This window comes from Neophocaena asiaeorientalis, unplaced genomic scaffold (genome assembly GCF_003031525.2).
Source record: "Neophocaena asiaeorientalis asiaeorientalis breed wild unplaced genomic scaffold, Neophocaena_asiaeorientalis_V1.1 scaffold312, whole genome shotgun sequence".
NCBI lineage: Eukaryota > Metazoa > Chordata > Mammalia > Artiodactyla > Phocoenidae > Neophocaena > Neophocaena asiaeorientalis.
Genome location: NW_020174707.1, coordinates 2,482,611 through 2,509,136, shown reverse-complemented (window position 1 = coordinate 2,509,136; position 26,526 = coordinate 2,482,611). Strand labels below are relative to the sequence as shown.

General features: G+C 37.6%; 2 protein-coding genes across 6 annotated transcripts in view; one reads left to right on the top strand and one right to left on the bottom strand.

The window, feature by feature from the left end:
- Positions 1-26,526, top strand: part of CASK (calcium/calmodulin dependent serine protein kinase) — a 373,376-nt gene that overhangs the window by 217,111 nt on the left and 129,739 nt on the right. For all 4 annotated transcript variants that reach the window (XM_024759851.1, XM_024759848.1, XM_024759849.1 and 1 more), the window contains exon 6: positions 21,543-21,645. In XM_024759851.1, coding sequence (XP_024615619.1) covers positions 21,543-21,645 — 103 coding nt within the window. The remainder of the gene's footprint in view (positions 1-21,542; positions 21,646-26,526) is intronic.
- GPR34 (G protein-coupled receptor 34) lies at positions 6,672-14,101 on the bottom strand. 2 transcript variants are annotated; one of them, XM_024759852.1, is made up of 4 exons: positions 14,015-14,101; positions 13,279-13,370; positions 9,739-9,844; positions 6,672-9,078 (listed from the first exon to the last, which is right to left on the bottom strand). In XM_024759852.1, the coding sequence occupies exon 4, from the start codon at positions 8,997-8,999 to the stop codon at positions 7,863-7,865; it is 1,137 nt and encodes a 378-aa protein (XP_024615620.1). In that variant the 5' UTR covers positions 9,000-9,078; positions 9,739-9,844; positions 13,279-13,370; positions 14,015-14,101; the 3' UTR covers positions 6,672-7,862. The 2 variants fall into 2 exon arrangements, with proteins under 2 accessions (XP_024615620.1, XP_024615622.1); XM_024759854.1 differs by lacking the exon at positions 9,739-9,844.

The following is a 26,526-nucleotide window of genomic DNA, read 5'->3' as shown; positions in this document are numbered from 1 at the left end:
TGTATATTTTTGCTCTAATGCCTTTCTTTTAGTCTTCTGCTTTAAGGCTAAGTAATCCCATTCTTTCAAACTGTCCCTCTCCTGGCATCCTCTCCTCTTCTACTTGCTCGAGTTTCAGAGTGTGGTTCTGACAGCATGGGTCTGCTGCAGCTCCTGTCCTGGACGTTGCTGTTATTAGTGAAAGCTAAAGTTAAATTACCCTTTATGAGTGCTTTCCCCACCTCATTTGGTCCAGGTCAGCTTCCCCTGTGTATCTTCCTAGTTCTGATGTGTATCTTCAGCTTCTGACCATTCCATTTGATATATTTCCCCTGTCTTTCCTTTGGCATTTGAGTATTTCAGTAAGTAACATATATTGAATGTTTCCTAATGGCCAAGAACATTTATTCACTCGTTTAGTCTCCACAACACTAGAAGTTAGGTGTTCCTATTATTTTCGTTTTCTCAGTAGAGGAAAGAGAGCTTGTACCAGGTTACACAGTAAGTGGTGGAGCCAGAAATTGAACTCAGGCAGTCGTTGCAGCAGCTGCCCTATTAACCTGTCCATTATGCTGCCTCTCAGTTCATTATTTAATGTTTAATGTCAGTAGGCTAAGAAGACCTATTGGATGCAGCGCCACCATAATCCTCCCCATGGCTTTACCAGTGGGATGGTAATACTCTTGGTCCATTGGTTAAGACTATTCCCCTGGACTCTGTCTGGGTGGGCAATACCAACATCTTCCTAGTCTCCACCCCCCTTTTTCTTCCAAGTTTCCCTCACTTACCTGCTAGTGAATGGCCAATTCTTTCTTTAAATATATTGATACACTTAACAGGTCAGCTCCTGGTCTAGGAGACTTTCTATCCCTTTAAAATCATTTGCATATCTGTAATACTTAGATGTTTGAATTTTGTAGGTTAAGTCTCAGAAAACATTTTTGTTTTCAGGGGGCACCTCGTTTGCACTCCTATGTACTATACTATTTCTGACTGAAATGCCAAGCTGTCTAATTGTAAGATAATTTCATCTGCAAATTCTTTAGCTTGGTCCTTGAGGGGTGTATATATTTCAGAAGGCCAGGGTTCATCTAGATTCATTGATTAGAAAACATCTTCCTTTCCTTATGGTGTCTGGCAAAAGAAACCATAAGCAAAGTAAAAGACAAGTCCATACTGGTAGAAGTTATTTGCAACCCATATAAAGAACAAAAGATTAGTATACATAATATATAAAGAATTATTTCAACAATTTGAAAGAAAAAAAGGAATAAAAGCAACTCATTAAAGGGAAAAGGGGAAATGGTGTAGATATGAATAGATGATTCACCCAAGAAGAAACATGAATGGGCAAAAAAGAAACATGAGGTGATGCTGCTCCATTTCACCGGCAGTCAGGGAGGCACAAATTAAAACCACAGGGAGATGCCATTTCACACCTCCCAGATTGGCAAAAGTTAGTAAATCTGATAAAACCAAGTATTGGTGAGGATGTGGGTAGAGGAACTCTTATCTTACTAGTGGTGGGATAGGTGTATAAATTGGTAAAATCACTTTGGAGAGCAATTTGTCACAACTGAAATAAACTGAAGATGTTTATACCCTTTACAACCAAGCATTTCTACTTCTAGGTGTCAGCCATAGAAAAATTCCACACATGCACACAGAAGACTTCGCTTGAGCGTGGTTTCTAATAGTGAAAAAGTGGAAACCACCTAAAGGCCCATTGTTAGGAGAAATGGAGAATTGAACTGTTGTTTATTCTCACAGTAAAACACTATGCATCTGTTAAAACGAATGAATCTATCAACACAAACATAATTTGAGTGAAAAAAGTTACAAAAGGATGTATTAGTGAGATACTATTTGTTAAATTTTAAAAGCAAAAACTAATGCACATTGTTATTCATGCCACTTACGAATGTTATAATAGTATAAACACGTACATCAAAATGATATACACTAACTTTAGGCAAGAGGCTACCTCCGGATGAGCTTTAGTGTATCTTCTTGGATTATGTATAGGTACAAGAGAACAGTTAAGCAAATAGGGCCAAAACATTAACATCTGCACAATTTGGGTGATGGGTGCGTAGCTACCTGTTATGTTGTATTTTTACTTTTTTGTATGTTTGAAATATACCTAAAAAATTATTATATGTGGAATTACCAAACCATAGTATAACTGTAACAGTTAACTGTTGCTCCTGGAATAACTTGCATGGCTTACTAACACAAAAAGAGATTCTATGCATCATCAATACCTGTATCCAAACCACAATTAGAAACCTTTTCCAAAGCTCATCTTATGATGGTTCTTTATGCATTTCCTGGGCTAGAAGCAAAATTAATAAGGGTGAGATGCTCTAATTTGATTTCTTTTTTTTTCTCCGTCTATTCAACCTGTATGCTTTTGTACTGCTTTATTGTCTATGTTTCAGGCAGAGCTTTCACAGAGTGTACAAATGTGTGATAGCTAGAAAACTAGTTCTTTAAGATTTTGGTCTTTTGACATCACACAATTTTGATGAGTAATAAGCAGAATTTTTTGCCCTAAATACATATTAATACCCATTTATGTTTTTAAAAAAAAACAAAAGACATCTCAGTAATTACCATTGTGCTTGGGCAGAATGAAATGAAAACGAAATGCAGTGTCTTAGCAGAGACAATGCCTGTGGAATAAAAGTCTACCAACTTGCATCCCCTCATATGTAAAATACAGAAAATACTTCAGTCACGATGCAATGAGGAGTAAATGATAATAATGCATTGCGAGCACCCAGCACAGTAAAAGGTACATAAATATATTTTACTTTGCTTCCCATTCCGTTGCATGTAAACTTGAAGGGGGGAAATAAGAGGCAAAATAGAAGTTTACGACAAACCTAGCACTTCCATTTTAGCTCTGAGTCTATTGTTACCACCACGCAAGCAGTCCTCCGCGTCTTAATTTGAAAACCAGACTGAACTGAGGCACTATAGCAGCCACTTATAGGAATGTGTTCTCAACTGGGCCACGTAGCTACGAAAAAGGACACTGCATCGTCCATTGTGAGAGTTTCTATCTCATTCGAGTTGTCATAGTTCAGATTATATTCTGAGATTCAAATGCTTTCTTCTGATCAAAAATACAAGTTTCTTTGGAAGTTTATGGTGTCCGTTGGTGCCTGACATTAAAAACTCTCCAGTAAATGTCATATCTGTTGTGAATATTTTTCTCACTTTGTGCTTTTATTTTTGTTTATGGTTTTTGACCAAAAAAATAGTCCACTTTTAAAAGTCAAATCTATGCATCTTTCCCTGTGGTTATTTCTATTTTATTAATAGGAAGTCTTTTCCCTTCCACAGATGAGTTAGTCACATATTTTTAAGTCTTTTAATGCATTCATTATTTACATTTAACTCTTTGATCCAGTTATAATTTTTTTGGTGTGATATGAGGCAAGGCTATAAATTGGCTTTTATTTTAAATAAGCACAGCACTATTTATTAATTCATTTCTTTCTTCCCCATGCTCTTTGTGATGTCTCCTTTATTTGCAGTGATTCTCTTTGAAGGAGGAAAGTGTATCAGAGTCACTCAAACTTTTAAAAAATTCATTTAACAGCAGAAACTAACACACCATTGTAAAGCAATTATACTCCAGTAAAGATGTTAAAAAAAAATTCACTGAACCCCACTTTGCAAACTTCTAGCACATCTTGACTAACAGACGCCTAGGTTGCCCTCTGATTTGTTCCTGCTCCTACCCTGTTGAGAGTGACTAATTTGTCATATAATCTTCTCATGTATCATTGAGGGTCTGTGTAGAGCTGTGCATTCTGTTCCATTGATAAGTTTATCCTTGCATGTGCTCCACGGTGTTATCCTTAATGAAGGATAAGAATATATTTTAATATCTGGTAAAAATAAGTTTCCATTCATACTTCAAAAGGCTAAAAAATAATTAGCCTGTTAACATGTTTCTGCAAAATCCTGGCTGCCTGTTGAGAGAACTCTATTTCATGCTGTTTTTCTCTTATGGATAACTTTTCAGTAAGGCTTTGCTTCACAGAGCTGTAATTATATTAGTTCTACTTTCATATCAGCAGGACTGAAGAATCCACTTTAAAAAGAAGTTGAAAACAAAACCTTCTGTACTAGAACAGAATTTTCTTTTTCTATTGACCTGATCTTAGAAATTCAACTGCTATCAAACCCAGCTCTGCACAGAATACTTTTCCAAAACTAACAGCAAAACTCAGCATTTAGGTCTTACTCTCGCAACCAGGCAGTTAATTATGCCTTTGTTTGGTTTTGCATATGTGAGATGTTATTTAGAAACTTGTTCTCAAGATCTTTTGCAAGGTGAGAATATGTATATACTTCTGAATTTCCCTTTTCTGTATGCTTCTAGAACTAAATCTTCGCTTGGGGAAGGTAGGGACAGTGTTTCCTACTTGTGTACACCAATGCTCAATAAGAAATAAAAGATTATATGTAATAAATAGCCTTAAATTTGTTTAGTTTAGCAAATTTTTCTAAAAATTTAGTAACATTCTCAGGAGTCAGGTTACTCTAAGGTATGTTATTAGTGAAACTTCTGTCGGTAAAGAAAATCTGTTAGGAGCTTATAGATAGGTTGACTTTCAATAAAATTTATTTTATCACAAATATTATAGCAAGAATTGACTCAGTGTACTTTTTTAAGAATGCCATTGTGCAGGGCTTTATAGGGATCATCTCATTTAATATAAATAATGAGAAAGCTTCTAGAATTATGAGTGTATATGTGTTTCTTTTAATGTTCCATAAAACTACTACTAGTAATAATAATAGATAATGTAATTTAACCATTCAAACTGTATGTTTACAACAGACACATGTAGGGATATAAAATGTTTACCAATAATGTAAAAAAGATTTTAATTTTGAAAACATGAGAGAAAATCAGTATTGTCGTATTTTTAAATTATACAAACAGAAATACTGAATTTCAGTTTGCTATTTGTTAACAATTGTCAGAGCACAGTAATTAATATAAAATTTATTACTTTTTTCTGAGCCTCTTACACGAACCCGTGTCCCCTGCATCAGCAGGCAGACTCTCAACCACTGCACCGCCAGTGAAGCCCCAAATTTCTATTTTTATTCTCAAATGTTTCTTGTTTTTTAAATATAATTCTGCTTTGACCTATTGTTTGTTCAACCATTTGTGTACACTTACTGAAATACAACTAACTGAACATTAACTGTATACAATCCAAATCTCATTAAAATAAATTCAGCCCTAACGAAATTCTTCATACTCTTTAATATTGATTTCCCAGTCAGTGGCCTACCTGAAGTTTGAAGAAGTATTCTGAGTATAAAAAAAAAATTCTCATACTCTGTGACGGAAACTTATGAATGGATCCTTGCAGTTTGTCATAACAGGCTTTTACCTATTAAGTCAACAGCATTCTGATATTGTGTGTAATCAAAAAACTGTTATAAAGCAAAAACTAACACACCATTGTAAAGCAATAATACTCCAATAAAGATGTTAAAAAAAAAAGAACAATGCTGGCCAAACTTGAGAATGGTTGCCTTAATGACATCTCCTGATTACAATTGTATGACGTTTTCTGCAGCTATATCTAGATACGTTGACTAGGAAAATAACCTACTTTTTCAGCTCTGTTAAGCACCCCTTCCCTCCCTCCTTCCCTTCTTGTTCATCCATCCATTCACTCACTCGTTCATTCAGTTATTCAACAAATATGTATTGATCTTCTTTGTGCTAGGCAATGCAACTATGCTCTGGTAGTCAGTGATGAATGAGGGCCCTTTTGGAACCCTCTTACACTGTTGGTGGGAATGTAAATTGGGGCAGCCACTATGGAAAACAGTATGGAGGTTCCTCAAAAAACTAAAAATAGAGTTGCCATATGATCCAGCAGTCCCACTCCTGGGCATATATCCAGAGAAAACTATAATTCAAAAAGATACATGCACCCCTATGTTCATAGCAGCACAATAGCCAAGACATGGAAACAACCTAAATGTCCATCGACAGATGAATGGATAAAGAAGATGTGGTATACACACACACACACACACACACACACACACACACACAATGGAATACTACTCAGCCATAAAAAAAGAATAAAATAATGCCATTTGCAGCAACATGGATGGACCTAGAGATTATCATACTAAGGGAAGTAAGTCAGAAACGGAAAGACAGATGCCATATAATATCACTTGCATGTGGAATCTAAAATATGACACAAATGAATTTACCTACGATACAGAAACAGACTGACAGATATAGAGAACAGACTTGTGGTTGCCAAGGGGGTTGCCCTTGGGATGAGGGAGGGCTGGATTGGGGGTTTGGGATTAGCAGATACAAAGTAGTATATATAGAATAGATAAACAACAAGGTCCTACTGTATAGCATAGGGAACTACATTCAATATCCTGTGATAAGCCATAATGGAAAAGGATATGAAAAAGAATGCATATATATATATATATATATGTGTGTATAACTGAATCACTTTGCTGTACAGCAGAAATTAACACAACATTGTAAATCAACTATACTTCAATAAGATAAATTTTTAAAAAAAATACGAAGGGCCCTTTCTCTTAGAGCTTACTCTCTAGTTATTTTTGAGCATACATGAAAATTTCAGAATTTGCTCCTTTTAATTCTAACCTACAGGTTTTCTTTATTGTTATGAAATATTTCAAACACTCAGATATATACCAAAAATTACATAACAAATACCCATGTATTACCACACAGGTTTAACAGACATTATTAATATTTTGCCATGTTTGCTTCAAATCTCTCCAGATGTAACCATTAACCTTAAGTTGGTATATACGCTTGTGTATATTATGACGTATGTTTTATATTTTTATTGCATATGTATAGATCTGTAAAGAATACGGTATTGTTTTATGTGGTTTTGTACTTTACATAAGTGATTTCATAGGGTACATACCCCTTTGCAGTTTTTGGTTTTTATTCAACATTATTTTTGCCAATTCTCCACGTTGATGCATGCAGATGAAGTTTTTTTCTCCATTCCTTTGCTGATGCATACTCATACTTAGGTTGTTTACATTTGTTTAGTATTGTGAGCAGTAGGTCACTGAGCATCTTTACACGTTTTCTTGTATACATGTTTGAGTGGTTCTGTAAGATGTATACCTAGTAGTGGACTTGCTGGATCATAGGGTGTACACATCTTCAATTTCGCTTTATCAAAGTGTATGGTTCAAGATGGCTGAATTGTCTATAAATCTGTTTTAAGTAAGGTGCAGTCTTAAGTACTGTCGCTAGGCTACTGAATTTTAGCTCACCTATTGTACTAAGCAGTGATAGATAGTGGGTGATTTCATTTTTTATTAGAATTTTATTATTTCATCTGTTTATAGAGGTTTAGACATAAATGAATACAGTGGCAAATTATACAAGCTTTTTAAATGACAATGAACGTATTTTCTGACATTTTAAGTCGGTCCTCAAATCGGTTAACTTTTAAGCACACTTTACATTAGTATTAGGTACTTGATTTTGAATAGCTACTTTAGTGACTTGAGAAACTATAACATTTTCTTTAATTATTCTGTGGTTAAAACCATAAATTTTATTTAATTTTATAATCTATGTTAACAGTGTTAGCCTAAAAGATTTTATATACAGATTTAAAATCTAGTGGTGAGTGTAAGCTTGCACTTAAAATATTTTGTAATTAAGCAAATGAAATATCACAAGTAAGCAAAGAACTTTGGGAGGATCTAAGCTTTGTATATGCTAGAGCTTTGTTTCATAATTTTTTGTTCTTCAAGGAACTAGGCTGTATTTTATCATTCTTTTTAATATGTTTACCGTAAGTGCTTTAAGAAGTAGACTGAATTTTAGCTGAAGCGAATGTATCATGCAGGGAGTATCCTGGTTTAAATTCTGAAGTGCTTTCACTCCTGCTTGCTTCCCCTTGAAACCGTCTAGAAAGAAGTTGGCACATTATTTTGCGAATGTTACTGGACATCAGGAAGTACATGACTGGATCTAAACAGCTATTAAAAGATGAGAAAACCAGCATGATCTCATTGGTTTTGTGAACGATTTCCTTCCAATAGCAAGACGACATATTTAGCTGTGAAGAAATATAGACAAATCGGAAGCCATGATAGGGAACAAAACATACAGTAAAAATGATAAGCACAATAAAGGAATTCCGGGCTGTAGTGGCATATTTGCCAGAATTAGGAAATTTTGACCTCCTTTTAGAAATCCTCAATAGATTCTTGCCAATCTTAATATAGGAAAGGATTATTAGTAGGAAAATTAGCCAGAACATTACCACAAGAATGTAGTTAAAAATTGCTTCTCCTTTTGCATTATGCTTATCTCTATAATGGAAACACATTGTGGAATTATGACCTCCTTTCCCAAGGGTTAAAATAATCATAGTTAAAAATCCAGCAAGGGCAATTATCCATACTATACAGCAGACATAAATACTCTGTTTGGTTGTTATCGCCTTCCGTTGTTGTATAGACCGATTAATTTTTATGTAGCGATCCAAACTGATGAATCCAAGCAAAATAATGCTAATGTACATGTTCATATAAAATAGTGTTCCCACAACCTTGCAAAGAATCACACCTAGTGTCCACTTGTTTTGGTTAATGTGATACATTATTCGGAAAGGGAGGCAGAAGATAAGTAAGAGGTCTGCAATGGCTACATTGAGTAGGTAAATCTGAATGGAATTCCTTTTGCGGTGGATACCCAGAAATACATAGAGGGCAATTACGTTTCCAACGAGGCCCACGATGAAAATAACAGAGTAGAATGTTGTTAACACATTAGAGAGTAATTTTTCATCCATGGAACAGGCAGTAAAATTTGAGGCTCCTGAGAAGTTGTGTGGCCATTGGACGCTGTGATTAGTTATAAAGTGCACTCCCTGGGAGGAGCAAGGCCAGCTGCTGACTGAAGTTGTCGTCATTGTTACCATCTGACTTCTCATTGTCTTCTGTAGGGATCAAAAAGTGAAGGTGCTAAATGACATGTTCCTTGACTGTAGCTTTTATGTCTTCAGATTTCTCCTACAACAGAATGCCAAACATTGAGTCACTTGTTATTTTAATAACAATTACTTTAGCTCAAAGCACAAATAGTAAATGATTTATTTTCAGACATTGTGAGAAGCTTTCCTTTTATCCTACTTTGGACCATTTGGATATCTACACAATATATGTAGCAGCATTATGGTATCACAAAACAAGCAGCACATATAGTAGAATCTTGTGGAATGTCCTGCTCTGACCTTTTCTACGCTATGATAAATGTTCAAGGTTTGTTTCATTTATTATATTAAAATAAATATATGAACTATGGAATCATCTTTTAGGGAAGTTTTTATGGGAATAGAGATGGAGGTGAAATGACAGCTCATATTTTTCGAAGATGAGTGTCAGTTTCCCTAAAGGTAGTTACAGACACGAGTGAGCTGGGCCCACTGCTGGCCCCTGTCCAGCTTCCTGCCTTGACTCTTTCCCTCATAGGTGGCATTCATTCATTTTGACACGTGTTGCCACACGGTATGTGACAGATAAACTGTGGCAGTCTCTCATTCCATGGTGGGAATAGGGGAAATAGTCCTAAATTTCTTCCTTTTCAACCTAACACCAAGTTGAGGGTATTAAAATCACTTGCCTACGGGGGCATGCAATTACCGTAACAGACCAATAGAGCACAGCACTTGCCTCATTAGGCAGGCTCGTAACACTGCACAGGAGAGCAAAGTAGCCAAACAAAACCAAGTCAGGTGGTGACAGCCGCCAGTTAGGCACCTTGGAGAGTCTCCTTGACCTAGAAGCATAGAACATAGAGTGATAATGTAGATGGGAAAGAGGATGTGTAAACCAAGATTTTGGAAGGAAGTAACTGCAGCTGAAATATTCCGTGGGCTAGGTCATGTGAGACTGTTTGTAAAACAGTGTGTGAATTCCACTTGTTTGTGGCAGCAGAGAATGTTAGCAGTGCTATTTGTTACTGGCTCTTTGCTGGGCATTGGCTGCTGTGAAGAGTTCAGTCTGAGAGGCCATCATAAAGAGGAGACGTGAGGAGAGGATTCCAGAGGGTCTTGTCACATTCCTTTCTTAGAGTGACTTCCCTATTTCTTTACAGAAGCTTAGGAGGTGTCATAAAGACATTCAGGGCAAGGTTATCAAAATCAGACCTAACTAACTCTGTGACCTTCAGCCAACAACTTAATCTTTTCTAAGCCTTAGTTTTTTTGTTTGTAGAAATGGAAAAATGCATTCTACAAACAACAAAACTGGAACATAACAGGTGTTATGTTTACCCTGGAACATAATAAGTGTTCAATGATAGTTAGCTTTAAAAAAAAAAACACCTTTTGATTAATTTTGTTTTAGTGAATATCTCACACTTGGCTAAGTACTGCTTGGAAAACGAAGGTGAAAATGACAGAGACCCTGCTCTCGGTAAATATTTTTTCAGGAGTGTGCATTTAAACTTTGAATGCTGTACAGTGGATTTGAATTACCATAATTAATTTCCTGATTTGACCTTATACACAGAGAAAAGCATTTGGAAGAAGTTAGCCTTTCTTAAAACTACCTATAATTTGATCAAGAAGAAACCATTTTAGTAGAGTGTGAAATTCCTGTTTAAAATTTTGTCAAGGGGGGAAATCGAATCCTTGGTAGAGGAACTGACTGGTGAAGAGGAAGTTATGTAATCCCTGGTAAGAGCCTGTCGCCAGAGCCGAGGACAACGGAGGGAGGGAGGCAAGAGGACTGAGCCTGGTCTGTCGTGTGTCTCAGCTGCACGGAGACAGATTTCACAAAGCTTAGAGAAACTTACACGCGTGTTTCTGGTGATCTGAAATTCTAAAAAGGAAAGGGCAATCCAGGAAGAATGGCAGGCTGCCACAAATGGAGCTGATAATGCAATGTAGATTACCAGGAAGAGGAGAAGGGCCCTGTAAGGGATCTGTGTTGTGTGGTCACATAGGGAACTGGCTGAGGCTCAGGTAGAAACATCTCATAGCCACTGATGAAAGCGAGCTGAGGCATGACAGGTGACACGATTTTGAGAGCTCAGACAGCTGAAATGACTTTAAAGGTCACAGAGTTTTTGTTTTGTTTTTTTTTCTTCTCCATTGCTATATTTTAAACTCCATTAGGGTTAGGAAACAAGTCTGTTTTGTTTGCCTCTGTGTACCAAGCGTTTAGCACAATAAATGCTGTTGAATGAAAAAGGGAGTTTAGGGAATTTAGTAGAAAAGTATGTAAAGTCCTACATGTGGATATTAAAATAAACTATTCAAGTACAGGAAGGCCTTTAGCTACATGAACAAAAACACAATTGCAATTGACTGCAGTTGCTGTGTCCGCAGTGTGACGTGGCTGCAGCAAAAACTAACCTGTCTTTGGTTGACTTCATACCTATGGAGTGTCTTAAACGAAGATTGTCACTACTAATCGGTACTGTGCTAAGCTGGTAGGGTTCCACCTGGAATACAGTGTTTCGTCCTCAGCAGCACACTTAATAAAAGGCCACAGAGCCAGTGCGGGGGGAAGAGCCCAAATCATGTCAGAGGAGCAAGTGGAAGGAAACAGGCACCTGGAGATGTGAACACTTTCAAGGCCATGGAGAAAAGCATTTCACCTCCTGATGTATGTCTTCGGAAAGCAGAAGAAGGACCAGTGAGTAAAAATGCAGAGACAGATGTTGCCTGCTTTTAAGGAAATGTTTTTTTAGAATGAAACAATCTATTTGGGGAGGCAATAAGGTTTTACCACGGAAGATTTTTTGAGACTACCACAGTTGGATACTTTGTAGAAGAGACTCTCAGTGGCTCTCAATCCCGGCTGCATATTAGAATCCTCTTGAGGGCTTTTTAAAGATTCCAGTGCCTGGCTCCATCCCCAGATCTTCTGATTTAATTGGTCTGGAATGGGCTCCAGGCAATGGTTTCCTTTAAAAGCTCCTCAGGGGATTCTAATGTGAAGTCAGAATTGAACCCTTGAGCTAGATGACTGAACCAGTAACTAATATTTATTTAGCATATGCTGTGTACCAGACAGTGTGTTAAGCACATTTATATTATTTCATTTACATAATCCTTATAATAACTTTGTGAGGTAGGTACTAATGAAAGATAAAGATGTTTTGATCGTTACCCATGACCACACAGCTCTTAAATGTCTGTACCCAAGTTGAGACTCAGATCCGTCTAGCTTTTAGAGCCCTTGATCCTTTTCACCAAACCTCACTCCTCCTAATCACATATGATCAGCATTTCCTTTATTAATGATGAGTTCTGTCAGCGGCAGATCCACATTAGCAGCGCTAATCCACATTAGCGATTTTAAGAAAAGATTGTCATCTAGCTTTCACCTCTTTGGAAAAGGTACTAACCTTTATATTTGCTATGTCCATTATAGTAAGTAAGTAAGTCCAGAGTTTACAGAATCACAAAGCATTCATCAGAATGTTCAGCATATCCCCCAGAGCATATCTTTTCAAACTTATTTCTAGGCCTGATTGTCATTATCAAGATGTTTCTAGAAAGCCATTAGCGCAAAGCACGTAGCCTGAAACCATTTGCCTCAGCTCTAATCTGCAAATGAAATAAATAAATAATAGTTGTACAAGATCACCAATAAACCTTTCTGGTTTTGCTTTATTTTCAAGCTCAAAGAGAAGAATATATTTGTTTAAATAGTAGTAGTAGCTGTCATTTAGAACCCTGTATTGAATGGCTAGTGTTCAGTCATTTATTAACAAATTAACAGATTAGATTCTGTTTGGAACTTAATGGCTGATTTCTGCCTCCTTTACAATGTGTCAATCACTCGCTGTTCCTAAGGCCATTTACTGATGTTTTAAAAACTACTTACTTGATTTGTTAAGAATGGCCAGTGAAGATAAGAAACAAACCACTGCATTCACATAGGGACCAGTTTCCTAGTGGACATTAGTTGTGATTGGTGTGAAGTGGTCACAGTGGTTTTCTGATAGTAGATGGTTAATGGTTTTTAATGTTGTTACTTGACAAATCCTGAAGTTCGCAACCCTGTATTAGTGCTGCATTGTACCCACCAGCACCACCCTCCCCTTGCCTGTAATTTTTCAGCTGGCTCCTACAGGAGCTTCTGTATTAGAGGGCAGGACCCGACAGATTCCACTGTGGCCTCCAATGAGCAAAAGCTTTTTAAATGCAGTTTGGGTATGTTTGTGAAAACATCACATTGCTATGTTAAAATACATACCTAGTTGGCAGTGGTAGCAGCCGTTTACATTTGTAGTTTGACTTGATAATCACTGAATCATTCAGGCCATGCTTTAAGAATTGCACTAATTTCTGCATACAAGGTGAAAATTGAAAGCATGTTACTTTAGAAAGAATATTAGTAGTACATTAGCTTTTGTTATCAATTTAACTGTAGCTAAAACATTTTTAAATTTTAGGTGAATTCACTAAAGGGTATTTTGCTTTTTCTTTTCTCTAATATTCACCATATTAACTTCTGAAACATGAAACTTAAAATTTAATTGGTCTGGTAAATTACCATAAAATAGAAATCATATAATAAAGAAAATACTATTATTGAAAATAGGGAGTCAGCATAACTTAATAAAGTTAATAAGTTACAGATCACTTATAATACACTGGAAATAAAATTTGTTGCATATGAAAATAACTTTTAATTGATTCAAGTAGATCTGCAAGTCTTTGTGGCAGTATACAAAATACAGTATAAACAGCATGACAGTACTGATAGTATGAGCGTAAATATCTCATGTCCTAAAGTACTTCAAGTAACTAAGAAGACAGCCTCATTTTAAGTCAAGTCACGGCAGAGGTATCATTCAGTTTACTCAGGTTTCTAGAAGCAAAGTGTTGCTAGTCACCATGAAGCAGGTTTCATTTATATTACTCAGATAATCAGAATGTAACTTAAAAAAAACGGATCATTTATGCAGTTGAAATCAAGGCATACTCACAGTTCAGGCTCTCTTGAAGTAAAAGGAGCTGAACCCCAAGATTCCCTAGACACAGAGACTCGTCTTGGTGTGTCAGCTGGGTTCCTCCATCCGGTTGTGGTGCAGTTGGTTGGGGTTGTCTTTTTATTTTTTATATTTGCATGTGGTGGTAGGTGTGTTTTTTCTCTTTTCTTTCTTTTTTCAACATGACAACCCTTAGACTCCTTGTGAAAATATTAAAAAAAAAAAAACCCACTATGCAACAACTTTATCTTTAAGCTTAATCAACACTTAACTTTGAGAAATTATTTATATCTTTTCTATGAATACCTTCCACTTGGACAATTGTGAAAAGTTTTCCCTCCTCCCCTCCACATAAAGGTTATAAATTCTAAGCAGAAATATGCATTTTTCTGTTTCTCCTAACTAATGATACATAATATGCTATATGTACTTTTAAAGCACAAGCATTTAATTTCTCTTTCTTTCTGGATTCATTTTAGAAACTAACAATCACATAAAGTGGCATTCCTGTGTCAACAAAAAATTGGCATTTTCCATTGGCACTTGCCATCTACCCCTACAAGGATTAAATCATGTGCTGCTGCAACTGCTGACCTTCAACACGCCCTGAAAGGAGCTCAGGGGGGAGAGATGAAATGAGGCCCTCTGTGCTCTGGGGAAAACTGGCAGAACAGGGCTTCAGATAGATATTTTCAGGAGACAATTTTATGAGCCCAATTCTTGTATCTGCTCATATCTAGAAAAGCACTAAAATCCTTCATGGTGATGACTGCTCCTCGTGCCTAGCAGTAACCTTCACGAGACTAGCAGAAACCTTCTACAAAAAATATGTGCTTGACTGCATGTATTCCCCCTTCACCAAAATCACGTATATACTGATCTTCCCCCCGTCTCTTTGGAGCAGTTTCTCAGAGCTATCTGGGATGCTGTCTCCCGGGCTGCAGTCCTCATTTTGCCCCAAATAAAACGTAACTCGCAACTCTCACGTTGTGCTTTTCTTCCCCCCCCGGTACGCGGGCCTCTCACTGCTGTGGCCTCTCCTGTTGCAGAGCACAGGCTCCGGACAAGCAGGCTCAGCGGCCATGGCTTATGGGCCCAGCCGCTCCGTGGCATGTGGGATCTTCCCGGACCGGGGCACGAACCCGTGTCCCCTGCATCCGCAGGCGGACTCTCAACCACTGCGCCACCAGGGAAGCCCGTGCATTTTTTTTAAGTCGACACCTGTATTGCATTATAGTAACATGAGTAATGAATTATTATTTAATTTTTAAAAGGTTTATTTGATCTGTGTGTTATTTTAGTGTATTTTCATGTGTTCCCTTAAGGCCTTGGATTTATCTAATAAAACAATCTTATAATTTTAGGGTTAGATGAAATTTGTGATAGTATTCTCTCCTTTTTAGCACCATGATGAACTCTCCCAAGTAAATTAAAATATCTCCTATATTTTAAAGAAAATAATGAAGTAATTCTGCAGGGCGTTTTTTTTGGTCCTAGTCCAATATTTAACCACTATCTGTCCATCTGTGTAACTGTTGGCCCTGCAGTTTAATGTCATTTCTTCCTTTTTGTTGTCATCTGAAATGAAGAAGTTAGTTAATATCCTCCTCATAATTGTTACCCTGTAGCTTTGTTTACTTTACACTAAATATTTAATTAATTGGGCTTTATCTAACATTCTAATTATTTCTGGGTACATACACTCTTCTAAACATCATATTCTCCAGAGCTTTTAGTTTGTTATAAATATGACACATGGGACAGAATGTTTTTAAATTGCCAGAATAAAAATATTTTGTAGCTCTTACTTCACTCTAGAACTTCTGAGAAGGAAGATGATTACTGTATTGGTCTAGGAGGAATCGTGTGTGTGTGTGTGTGTGTGTGTGTGTTGTTAAAAAAACACATAACATTAAATTAACTATCTTAACTTTTAAAATGTACAGTTCAGTAGTGTTAAGTATATTTATATTGTGCAAGTATACTTATATTTTTATACTTTATAAGGTATATTTATATTGTTCAGTAGTGTTAAATATACTTATTGTTGTGTTTATATATAGAAATTTTTCATCTTGCCAAACTGAAAGTCTGTGTCCACTAAACATTAGCCCCCTCTCCCTCTTCCCCTACCCTTGGCAACTACCTTTCTACTTTCTCTGATTTTTGACTACTCTAGGTAATTCATTTGAGTCAGATCGTACAGTATTTGTCCTTTTATGATGGGCTTATTTCGTTTAGCATAATATCCTTGAGGTTCACCCATGTTGTACCATGTGACAGGATTTCCTGCTTTTTCAAGCTACATAATATTCCATTGTATGTTTATACCATATTTTCTTTTTTTTTTTTTTTTTTTTTTTGTGGTACGCGGCCCTCTCACTGCTGTGGCCTCTCCCGTTGCGGAGCACAGGCTCCGGACGCGCAGGCTCAGCGGCCATGGCTCACGGGCCTAGCCGCTCCCCCACATGTGGGATCATCCCGGACTGGGGCACGAACCCGTGTCCCCTGCATCGGCAGGCGGACTCTCAACCACCGCACCACCAGGGAAGCCCTACCATATTTTCTTTATCCATTCATCTGTCAGTGGACATTTGGGTTGCTTCCACCTCTTGACTATTGTGAATAATGCTGCAATAAACATAGGTGTACAAATATCTTTTCGGGATCCTGGCAGGATTTATTTAAATGACTAAATGGTGTTTATCTATTATATGTTCTATTTCATAAAATCTAATATAAAATTTTTATCATGCTAGCTGTTTTTCCACACCTAAGCCATCCCTTTTCAAAACACTAATTCTGTTTTAATCTTCAGTTCCCTGATGACCCTACTGTGACCAGGTTTGAATGTAAGCTTTTCTTAGTTCTTCCTTTATATGAGCTTTTTCCTGTTCATTCTGAACTTTCTGCTTTTTGTTTTGGTGTTCTCAGCTTATTCCCATACATGCTCTTCTGCTCACCCTTCCCCTTCCTTGAACTCTGTTGATATCTTAGCTTTTTATTTATACAAAAGATAGAAGTAGAAAAGAAGAAATAAACGGATATGCTTGTTTGGTGCCATCCATTTATGATATTACCGGCCTCTCTTATCTAGATCCCAACCCTTGTTAAATTCAGCTCACCACCCACTCCAGGCCTGAACCTCACCAGCTAAAATGAGGACTGCTGGGTACAAACACAGAAGAGTGCTGATTGGTCTTGCTTCAAACTCATGACCACAAACCTCGAGTGGGCCCCTATGCTGCCAACAGTCCTGCTATATTTCCTTAGTCTGGTGGTTCTCAAAGTATGGCTCCTAGACCAGTAGCATCAACATCACTCAGGACAAGACAAACAAACAAAAAAACCATCACTCAGGACCTTGTTAGAGATGCACATCCTTAAGCTCATCCCAGACCTTATCAGTCAGAAACTCTGGGGATGTAGGCCAGCAGATCAGTGTGATTATGATACTAAAGTTTGCCAACCACTGTCTTAGTTCGTTTTCATGTTCTTTGAAAACCCTTTTCACACCTTCACTCTTCTGCCAACAACCACCTCTCCTTCCTCACTCCCACCTGCTGATCACTTTTTATTTCAAGTAAATGGAAAATAGAAGTGCTCAGAAGAGAACTTCCTCATCTTCTTACATCCACATCTGCCTGCATCTGCAGGTGCCCCTGTATCCTGCCTTCTTCGCTGTCACTAGGGCCAACCCCCTTCCCACTTGCATATTATATCCCATCCCCTTTCTCTTCTGGGGTTGTTTTTTCCTTTCTACAGGATCTTTCCCATCAGCGCGCAAATGTTTCTCTTTAAAAAAACAAAACAAAAAAACAAACCTCCCTGAAGATGTCTAGGTAATGCTATGGAGTCATCTAATGCACGTGTTGTTATGTGAAAATTTTGAGTATTTGTATGTATTGTCTCATTTTCAAAACAAAACCAAACAATGGAAGGATAAACCAAAAACTAATGCCAATGAGGTGAGAGAAATTGGGCACGAGGAGAGGGGACAAAAGCTAGGCCTCTCTGAAAGGTATTTGTTTATGGTTTTGCCTTTGGAACTTTGTGTACATGTTTTGTATAATTAAAACACCAAATTAAGTCAAGATCTAATTAAAACAAATTGGCCTCACCATGTAACAAATTGAAAGTATAACCACATGGAGAATTCTTTTAAGTGACTTTAAAATAGGGTGGGTTGTTTTGTTTTGCTTTCATTTTACATAATTTTAGATTTACAGAAAAGTTATTGTACAAGAAAAGTACAAGGAATTTCAGACACCTTTCGCTCAGATTCCCCATATGTTAACATTTTACCTTTTGTAGTTAGTAAGTATCCTGTGGGGAGCTACTCTGAGATTATACAAACATCCTGTCACTCTTCAAGCTTTCACCCACTAGTTAGAACCCTTTGCTGGTTCTTATCTGACTCAGTTATTACGATGATAACTGCCAAAGGGTGATTTTCTAATGCCAGAATTTATTCTACATTTATGAATTGATTTTCTACTTAAAGGAAAGCTTTTCCTTCTCCCCATTCATTTACTTATTTATTTACATCAGCATAGACTCATGAATTCTTACTTTGTTGAATAGTAAAACAGTATTTTGATACATCTGACAAAAAGAATCACGAAGAAATCCTGAACAGCATACAGTGGTTTTGTTGTTACTGGTAATGGAAATGTTGTTATTTTGAAACTTTTATACACACACATTAAAGGAAAAAGCAAATGAATGATTATGTTAATGTCATTAGGTACCAACATTATCTGACAAAATCGAAGAAGTAAAATTAAAAACTATAATTGAGTAGGAAGAAGCATCAGTATGAATTGGTGATTTATGTTTTTCCTTCTAAAAAATAAGTAATTTTTAGCTATGTCCGCTTGAAGAGTCGAAGCGGCGATAACCTAATAGCAGTACTATACCTAATATCCATATTGTGGATTTAAGTACCTTTACCCACTAAACAGAAGTGGGGCTGTTTGGAGAAATGGCCAGCTCCAATTCTGGGGCAAGAAATGAACAAGACGAGCCTTGAACACCTTGTGCCTGAAAGCAAGGAAGTTATCAGACTCCTAGAGTCTTACAGAAGGACATAAAAGCTGACTTAAGTAGGGGCTCTCACTGGCCAAAAACAGGACAATTCGAGCATGAAAATGAATAATGACTGCGATTGATTAAAACACATCAAAAATATTAAAAATCTATAAATCATTATAGACAACCGCAGAAGCCTCCTACCTGGTCTCCTTTCTTCCACACTTGTGCCATTGCAATCTCTTCACCACGCAGCAGCTCAAGTGATCCTTTCAAAACCTAAAACTCATCTTAATGCTCTCCTGCTCAAAACTTTCCAGTGGTTTTCTATCTTGCTCAGCCTAAAACCCAGAGTTCTGATCTGGCCTTGACTTCAAAACCCTAGACCACAGGGTCTTTGATCATCTGAATCGCATTTTCCACCACTCTTCCCTTTGTTCATTCCTTTCCCAACACACTGGCTTCCTTACTTTTCTCCAAACTTACCAACCCCCTTCGTGCCTCTGGGCCTTTGTACTTATTATCCTCCACACCAAGATCTTGCTTCCATGTGGTTTGCTCTGCGACTTCATTCTGGTCTGTGTTCACTTATTACCCTATTAGAGAGGCCTTCTCTGACACCCCTTCTCTTATTAAATAGCAACTCCCTAGTCTTCAAACCTGTCACACCTACTCCCCTACCAGCCTAATTTTACTTCATAGCACTTAACACTACCTAGTCTTGTATTCATTTACGTATGTTGGTTTCTTTGTTTATTCTCTATCTTAAATTCCAATTTTATGACTTATCTCACTTAAGGGTTTGTAGAGAGTGACTGAATCCATGCGCTGCTGGATACATAGATCTCAGTGTAACATTAACTTAAGCATAAATATAGTCGACAAACTATATAAAGTATATACTCTGGGATTCTGATTTACGCTTCTACTACTCCTTCCTAAGAAGGTGATGAAGACACTGGCCAGGAAACCCTGTCTGGGTCTAGTTTGTGTTTTCTTCTTCTGCATCATGGCCATCCTTTTCTAGGCTGGTTCATTTGCTGTGCCCCACACTACAATCATGCCAGGGCTATTGCTTTTTTCTTCAGGTCTGTTGTCATTGATCTCTATTTGAACCAGCTGAAAGTTCTCATTGAGGGAGAGCACTCTTTATCAGTTGGTTTCTATAGAGGTTTGCTTGTTCTTCCATAGACCCTTCTGGCTACTTTGTGTCTTCCTGCAGTTTGCTCACCATTCCTGTACACTTGCTTTTTCTCTCCTCTCTTTCTCTAACTCATACACAGTCATACATACATTTATGTTCAAGGGCTCATCTTTCTTTGTGCTAGACTCTATCGTAAAGGTCTTTAAACAGCCTTGGACCAAAAGTAACTTCCAAAGTGGAACCCTGATGCTTTCATTGGGCAGAGTAAGGATCCCTCCCACTTTTGCGTATCCATCATCAAACATCTCTCCGGGTGTACCAGCTCAGAGTTTTATTGCACAGGTCTCTTCATGCCCACTCTCATGTAGGCTAAACCTGAACTAAAACTGTGTCATTTTATGTATGAGCAAGTATAGGACAGAATAAAAAATACTTTTATCTTCCAAGCCTGAAGAGGCTTGCCTTTTTCACTAACTGGTATTTTAAGAACAGGTCATAGCATATGTAATGTTAGTCATGTTGGGGAGCATAGTATTTGAGCAGAGACCAAAGTTCCCTACAATTAAATGCTTTCCTGACACCAGCCCCAGCAAGGTCCCAGAAAGAGGCAGATGCAGAGGACAAGCTCCTCCAAAGAAACTCTCATTGTGACCACAAAGCATATGATTCTTAGCCCTGGTCAAGCAGCTACTCCTCGGGGAGTTTGTCTTTACCCTGGACTAGAGGCCAGCCAAGTAGTCTCCTTTCCCCCTTCTCCTTTCTCACCTCCCATTCCCACAGAGAGGAAGGGCAGGTCCAGAGAAGAGACCCCAGGAAGAGCATTGAATTCCCCAGGAGCCAGGCTCAGTTAAAGTCATTAAATCTGACTCTTCTTACTTGGGGGTAGAATGAATAAAGAAAAGAAATAAGATGGTGGGAGAGTGGACAAAGAAAGGGCCGTCAACATCCCCTAAGGGCCAAGATACAGTGGCTCTGTAGGTCAAGTCAAAGGTTACAAGAAACACAGGAATAAAATATATTTTTCCTGAAATGTAGAGTGTCACTCAAAGGAAGAAAATATTGCATGAAAAGGCAGAAAACACGTCTGTCTTGAACATACATGCTTCCTAAGTAATTCCTAGCACCACACCCTAGTCTTGGAAACAAATAATTCCTGAAAAATATTGGATAAAACAGGTAAGTCTTTGGAGAAATCAGCCAGAAGTGAGAATAGAGAAATAATTCAAGCATCCAAAGTAATTCCGGTTTTTAAAGTATTACAATATCATGTTATTCGGTTTTGTGTAAATTGAATTGTTCGTCTTCAGTTAATCCTTAACTTTGGTTTGTTTGTTTGTTTTTTCTTTTCAGCCCCACTGTGTTCTCCTTGCCTCAAAGGAAAACTCGGCACCTGTTAAACTTGGGGGCTTTGGGGTAGCTATTCAATTAGGGGAGTCTGGACTTGTAGCTGGAGGTAAGAACACTATTTTTAAAATTTCCTTCAAAACCTCGTCACTTTCAGGCTGGTGTAAAACTTTCAGACCAAATATTAGTCCATCCTCAGTGTTTCATACCGCATTCTACCTCACCCTAACCCACCCACAAAAGTGCCATAATGTAGTTTTGAATTTAATAATTCTGTAGTCATAATTAGAATTTTAGTCCCTTAAGATAATAGACTCTGTCTTTTTACTCTTTGTATCCCCAACACTTAACAGGGAAGAGACCCAACATACAAAGATTAAAACAGTATTGGAAGAAGATGATATTTGAGGCAAAGTGACTTTTAAAGTTGAACTGCCCAAACGAAGTCAAATCTAAAATGTGTGGATTAACTACTTTCAGGTTACATCTATGGCTAATTTTTAATTTCACACTGTTTTCCTCTTTCCACTTGTGAAAGAGTCCCACTCAAGCCATCAATCTGTGTATTTGGGAAGAGCAAGCAGATGTGAGTACAGACTGATTTTATTATTAGCCAAAACAAACATAATTAGAAAATTCCCATGCCAGAAAAAAAAGAAGAAAAGTTCAAATGGAAACTTTCTTCACCAGTGTACAGAGGTGGATGCTGATTACAGATTGAAGTATTTGGTTTTATTTATTCCTTGCAGTAGATTCCAGCTCAGAATGCTGCCCTGTTTTTAGTTTTGTTCTTTAGTTTTGCAAATTACATAGTTCTCCCTTCTGCAGACTACCAATCTTCTAGTCATTGCTTTACATTTTCCATCTCGAAGTACTGCCAGCCTTCACAAAGAGGAACAATATCAACAGTATTAAATTCAAATACCTAACAAATGATAAATATCAAAATAATAATCTTTTACACAGGATATTTCATTTAATTCACTGTTACTGAAACATTGAAGCAGTATTAACATAGACCATCTTCTGAAAAATGAGCCATGAGTCATAGTTGTATTCTTTAAATCATTATTTTACCACATTGCCCTCTAAAATTAAATTGCGGTACGCGGGCCTCTCACTGTTGTGGCCCCTCCTGTTGCGGAGCACAGGCTCCGGACGCGCAGGCTCAGCGACCATGGCTCACGGGCCCAGCCGCTCCGCGGCATGTGAGATCTTCCCGGAGCGGGGCATTGAACCCGTGTCCCCTGCATCGGCAGGCGGACTCTCAACCACTCCACCACCAGGGAAGCCCTCTAGTTTTGCATTTTCTTCTAATCATTTCCAAGAATCTGAGAAACTGCAAGTTGAGTATAGTTTTGAAAACTGATTTTTTTTCCTTCTAATTCTGATGAACTAGTGAATTCACAACTAATGAAAAGTTTTGAAATTTTTCATCTGTGATTAGAGGACTGACCATAGGGTCAGGTAACAAAGAACAGTTTAATCACAGAATCATTGAATCTCAGAATTCGAAGGGGCCTTAACTTCTCCAGTCTTGTAACTAATGATTGAATTCTCTCATAAAATTCCCAGCAAAGGGCTGAGCTCTAGTTTAATTCCTCACGTGGCAAAGAATTCACTGTGTCCCAGGACAGTTCATTCCATTTTTGGAAAGCTCCTAAGTATTGAAACGTTCATCCTTGCATTGAATGGAAGTCTGTCTTCCTGTAACTTCCACCCAGTGGTCCTAATTCTGACTTTTGGAGCCACAGTAAACAATTTTAATCCTTCCATATGATAGTCATTCAGATGCTTGAAAACAGCTACAGTGTCCCCCTAAGTCCTATCCAAGTTAATTTGCCTAGGTTAATTTAGCCATTCCTCACATAAAGTGGTTCAGAATCTCCTGACTGTGCACCAAGTACAGAGCCAAAACTGAGCACAAATACAGGTACTTCCAAGCACACAGAAGCTTGAGGTTATCACTTCTTTTGCCGTGGATCTACATTTCTGTCAGCCTCCCCAAATTGCACGAGCTTTTTGGACAATGCTGTAACACTGCTGGCCCATATTAATCGTGCAATCAACTACAAATCTTAAATTGTTGTTTTTAAACAAACATTGCTGTTGAACTAACTCTCTCAAATCCGGTATTTGTACAACTCACCCCCATGTTAAGACTACACAATTAAATAACACATAATTTCTGACGATTCCATCCTCACGGTTGATGGGATGATATGAAATAAAACGAATTCCTTTTATATGCTATATACTATATGCTATATATGCTATATTCCTTTTATATGCTATATATATTATAGCGTCTTTGTTTCTCTTGGTCTGGATCTTCATCCTGTTAGTATTTAAAATGGTATGGGCTTCATATTTTACTGTGCATCTCAACTGAAAGGGAAAAACGGATTCATTCGATTTACCCAGACATTTTTTACATGTTAATCTATTTTCCTAAAGTCCATGAATCTTTCCCCTAAATTGTATATTTTTAGAAGCTGATTTTTAACCCACAGTGTGTCAGTTATGCAAAATTTATTTTTCTCAATTCTTCTAGAATTAAAATGCTTTGTGATGGTCAAAATATTGTCATTTCTTAAACATACCTTTCCTTGCAGTCTTGAAATAACTACTTCAAGCATTGCAATGTCTTTTAAAATACAGTCTACAGATGAAGATAAGGGATAAATGATTTCTCTTATAAAAAGCTTTCATGTTGTTTAAGGTATCAATACTTTTAAAAATTTTACTATTTATCAGCTCATTTGCTAATATTTAACAGAAAGCTATTTTCCTGTCAGATTAGAATCTTTGATCACTCAGTCCTCCAAATAGAAAGGAATTCTCTCCTTTATATGTTCCATATAGTAAAAACCATTTACGTATATTTACACTTCCCCTATCTGAAACTCAGCTGTTTGGAAAACTCACTTATCCAGAATATATCTAGGAACCTAGGAAATAATTATAATAGCAGCAAGGCATTTCCTGCCCTTAATACCTGTTCATGGTTCTCTCAAGTGAGCATCTAAAGACACACTCTGAGGCTGACGTGCTCCCATTTTTGAGAAACTTTTGTGGATTCGTGTTCCTTCATACCTTGCACCTGCTCTTCCCTCTGGTTAGAACCCCTTTTGTCATTTTATGTGTCTAGTTAACTAAGTATTCTTGAAGACTGAGCTAACAATCATCTCTTAAAAGCAGGCTGATCTTCACGATCCCAAGTGAGGTAACCCCATTCCTTCTCTCCCATGTTACCATGGCTATCTGGGCTACATACCTCCATGTAGCATTTGATGCGGGGATTTGTAATTATATCAAAGACTGAGGTTTGTGAGGGCAAGTGGGGGGACCATGGCTTATCTCTTGTATGCCCACAGTGGTCCTAGATTGTGTCTGGGACCTAGCAGGCACTTAGGAAATTTTTACTAAATGAAAGAATCTGGTTTCTAATGAGATTACAGTTTATAGCAGATTTTATGCAAAAATTAGGAGAAGACAAGGCTAGAGTAAGCATAGTGAAAGAAAAGAAATGAAAGCCTGACAGAAAGAAATACATTGAGCAGACACCAAAAGTTGGAAAGCACAGCAGCCTTTTGGTACTGAAGAAATGAACCCTTACATACCTCTGAAGTTCCCAAGGGCGATTTTGGTTCCATACCAGAGTTCTTTCATTGGTATCCACAATGATAATTCTGAGTCATCAAGAAGAGGTTAAATTATGTACAGCATCTTGTGTAAGAGAAGTCAGGAAATTGTACAAAGAGAGCCATCCAAAATTATTAAAGTAAAAAGGTTTTGGTGCATAAAGATCCAGGTCCTAAAGTATTGAATGTGTACCTGTTCAGAACAGCTGTCCCCACCCTGAGGTTCTAGGTAATAAGCTTTTATTATATTATCAAAAAAGGTAACATTTAAATATTTAAATGTACATCGGAAGTGTCTCATATACAGTGACATTTAATTTGGCTTGGTAATTGGCTTCCCGTCCTTAGAATTCTGTGGTCAAAGTCATAAAAATCAAGTGACCACAAAGAAGGAAAAGTCAAGTGATCACATACCAGGAAGTTGAAGAGGTTGGTGTATGTTAAAGGTTGACTCCAGTCCTTTCACACCTCCCGATCTTCATGCAATAAAAAAATCATTCCTGTGTATTCTTTCTACCATGGTCTTTTCCCCTTTCATCTATGAGCAGATTCTTGAACCAAAAGACATGTATATTCCTCAAGGATGAACCCTAATTCTCCAGAACCAGGGTAGTCTTCAATATGGCTAAATGGAAAGAACCTCCCCTGGATGTCTGGGGCTGGCTGTGGTGGCTCTGACTAGTCCCAGATTAAGGCCTACATTTTGAGATGCTTGGTCCTGCCTTGTAAGGGAAATAGTAGGAGTCAAGTTGAGTTTCAAAGTAGTATCCCAACCATCAGCAGGTACCTGGCTGGTGCCCTGGTACCAGTACTCTGATCTCTTACCCTGCTTTTCCCTACTCTTACCAGCTCCTGTCCATCAGACCAAGGCAAATTCTCCAAGGGCACTGCCCTATCCAGGCTATTAATGAAGTAGAAGGCTTAGTTCTCATCATTTCAACTTCTTTTTGTTACTTGAGGAAGCCAAATGGGGCAATATGGAAATAAAAATCTTTCCTTCTGACCAGTAGAGATTTCACTGATCTACTATACATTTTAAATAAAAATATTTTCACTCCCTGAATCCTGAACTTAATCTCTTCTATTATGGGGGAAGGAGAGGAACCATTATGATCTGCAGCAAAGGAATATTCCCAGGACACAAGCTAAGAGCTGCTTTATCCTTCTCATCCCAACCAGGTTTGACAATCACCAACAAGACTTTTATAATATATTCTCTCTAGCTGGATTAGAAGATCTCTGAGGTCTTTTTTTAAACTCTGATCACAGTTCTGAGCTCTACATAAAGTTTTGTGCAAGCTTCAAGATAAAAATTATCTTGGACTCGTGATGATGAGGGTGGGGCT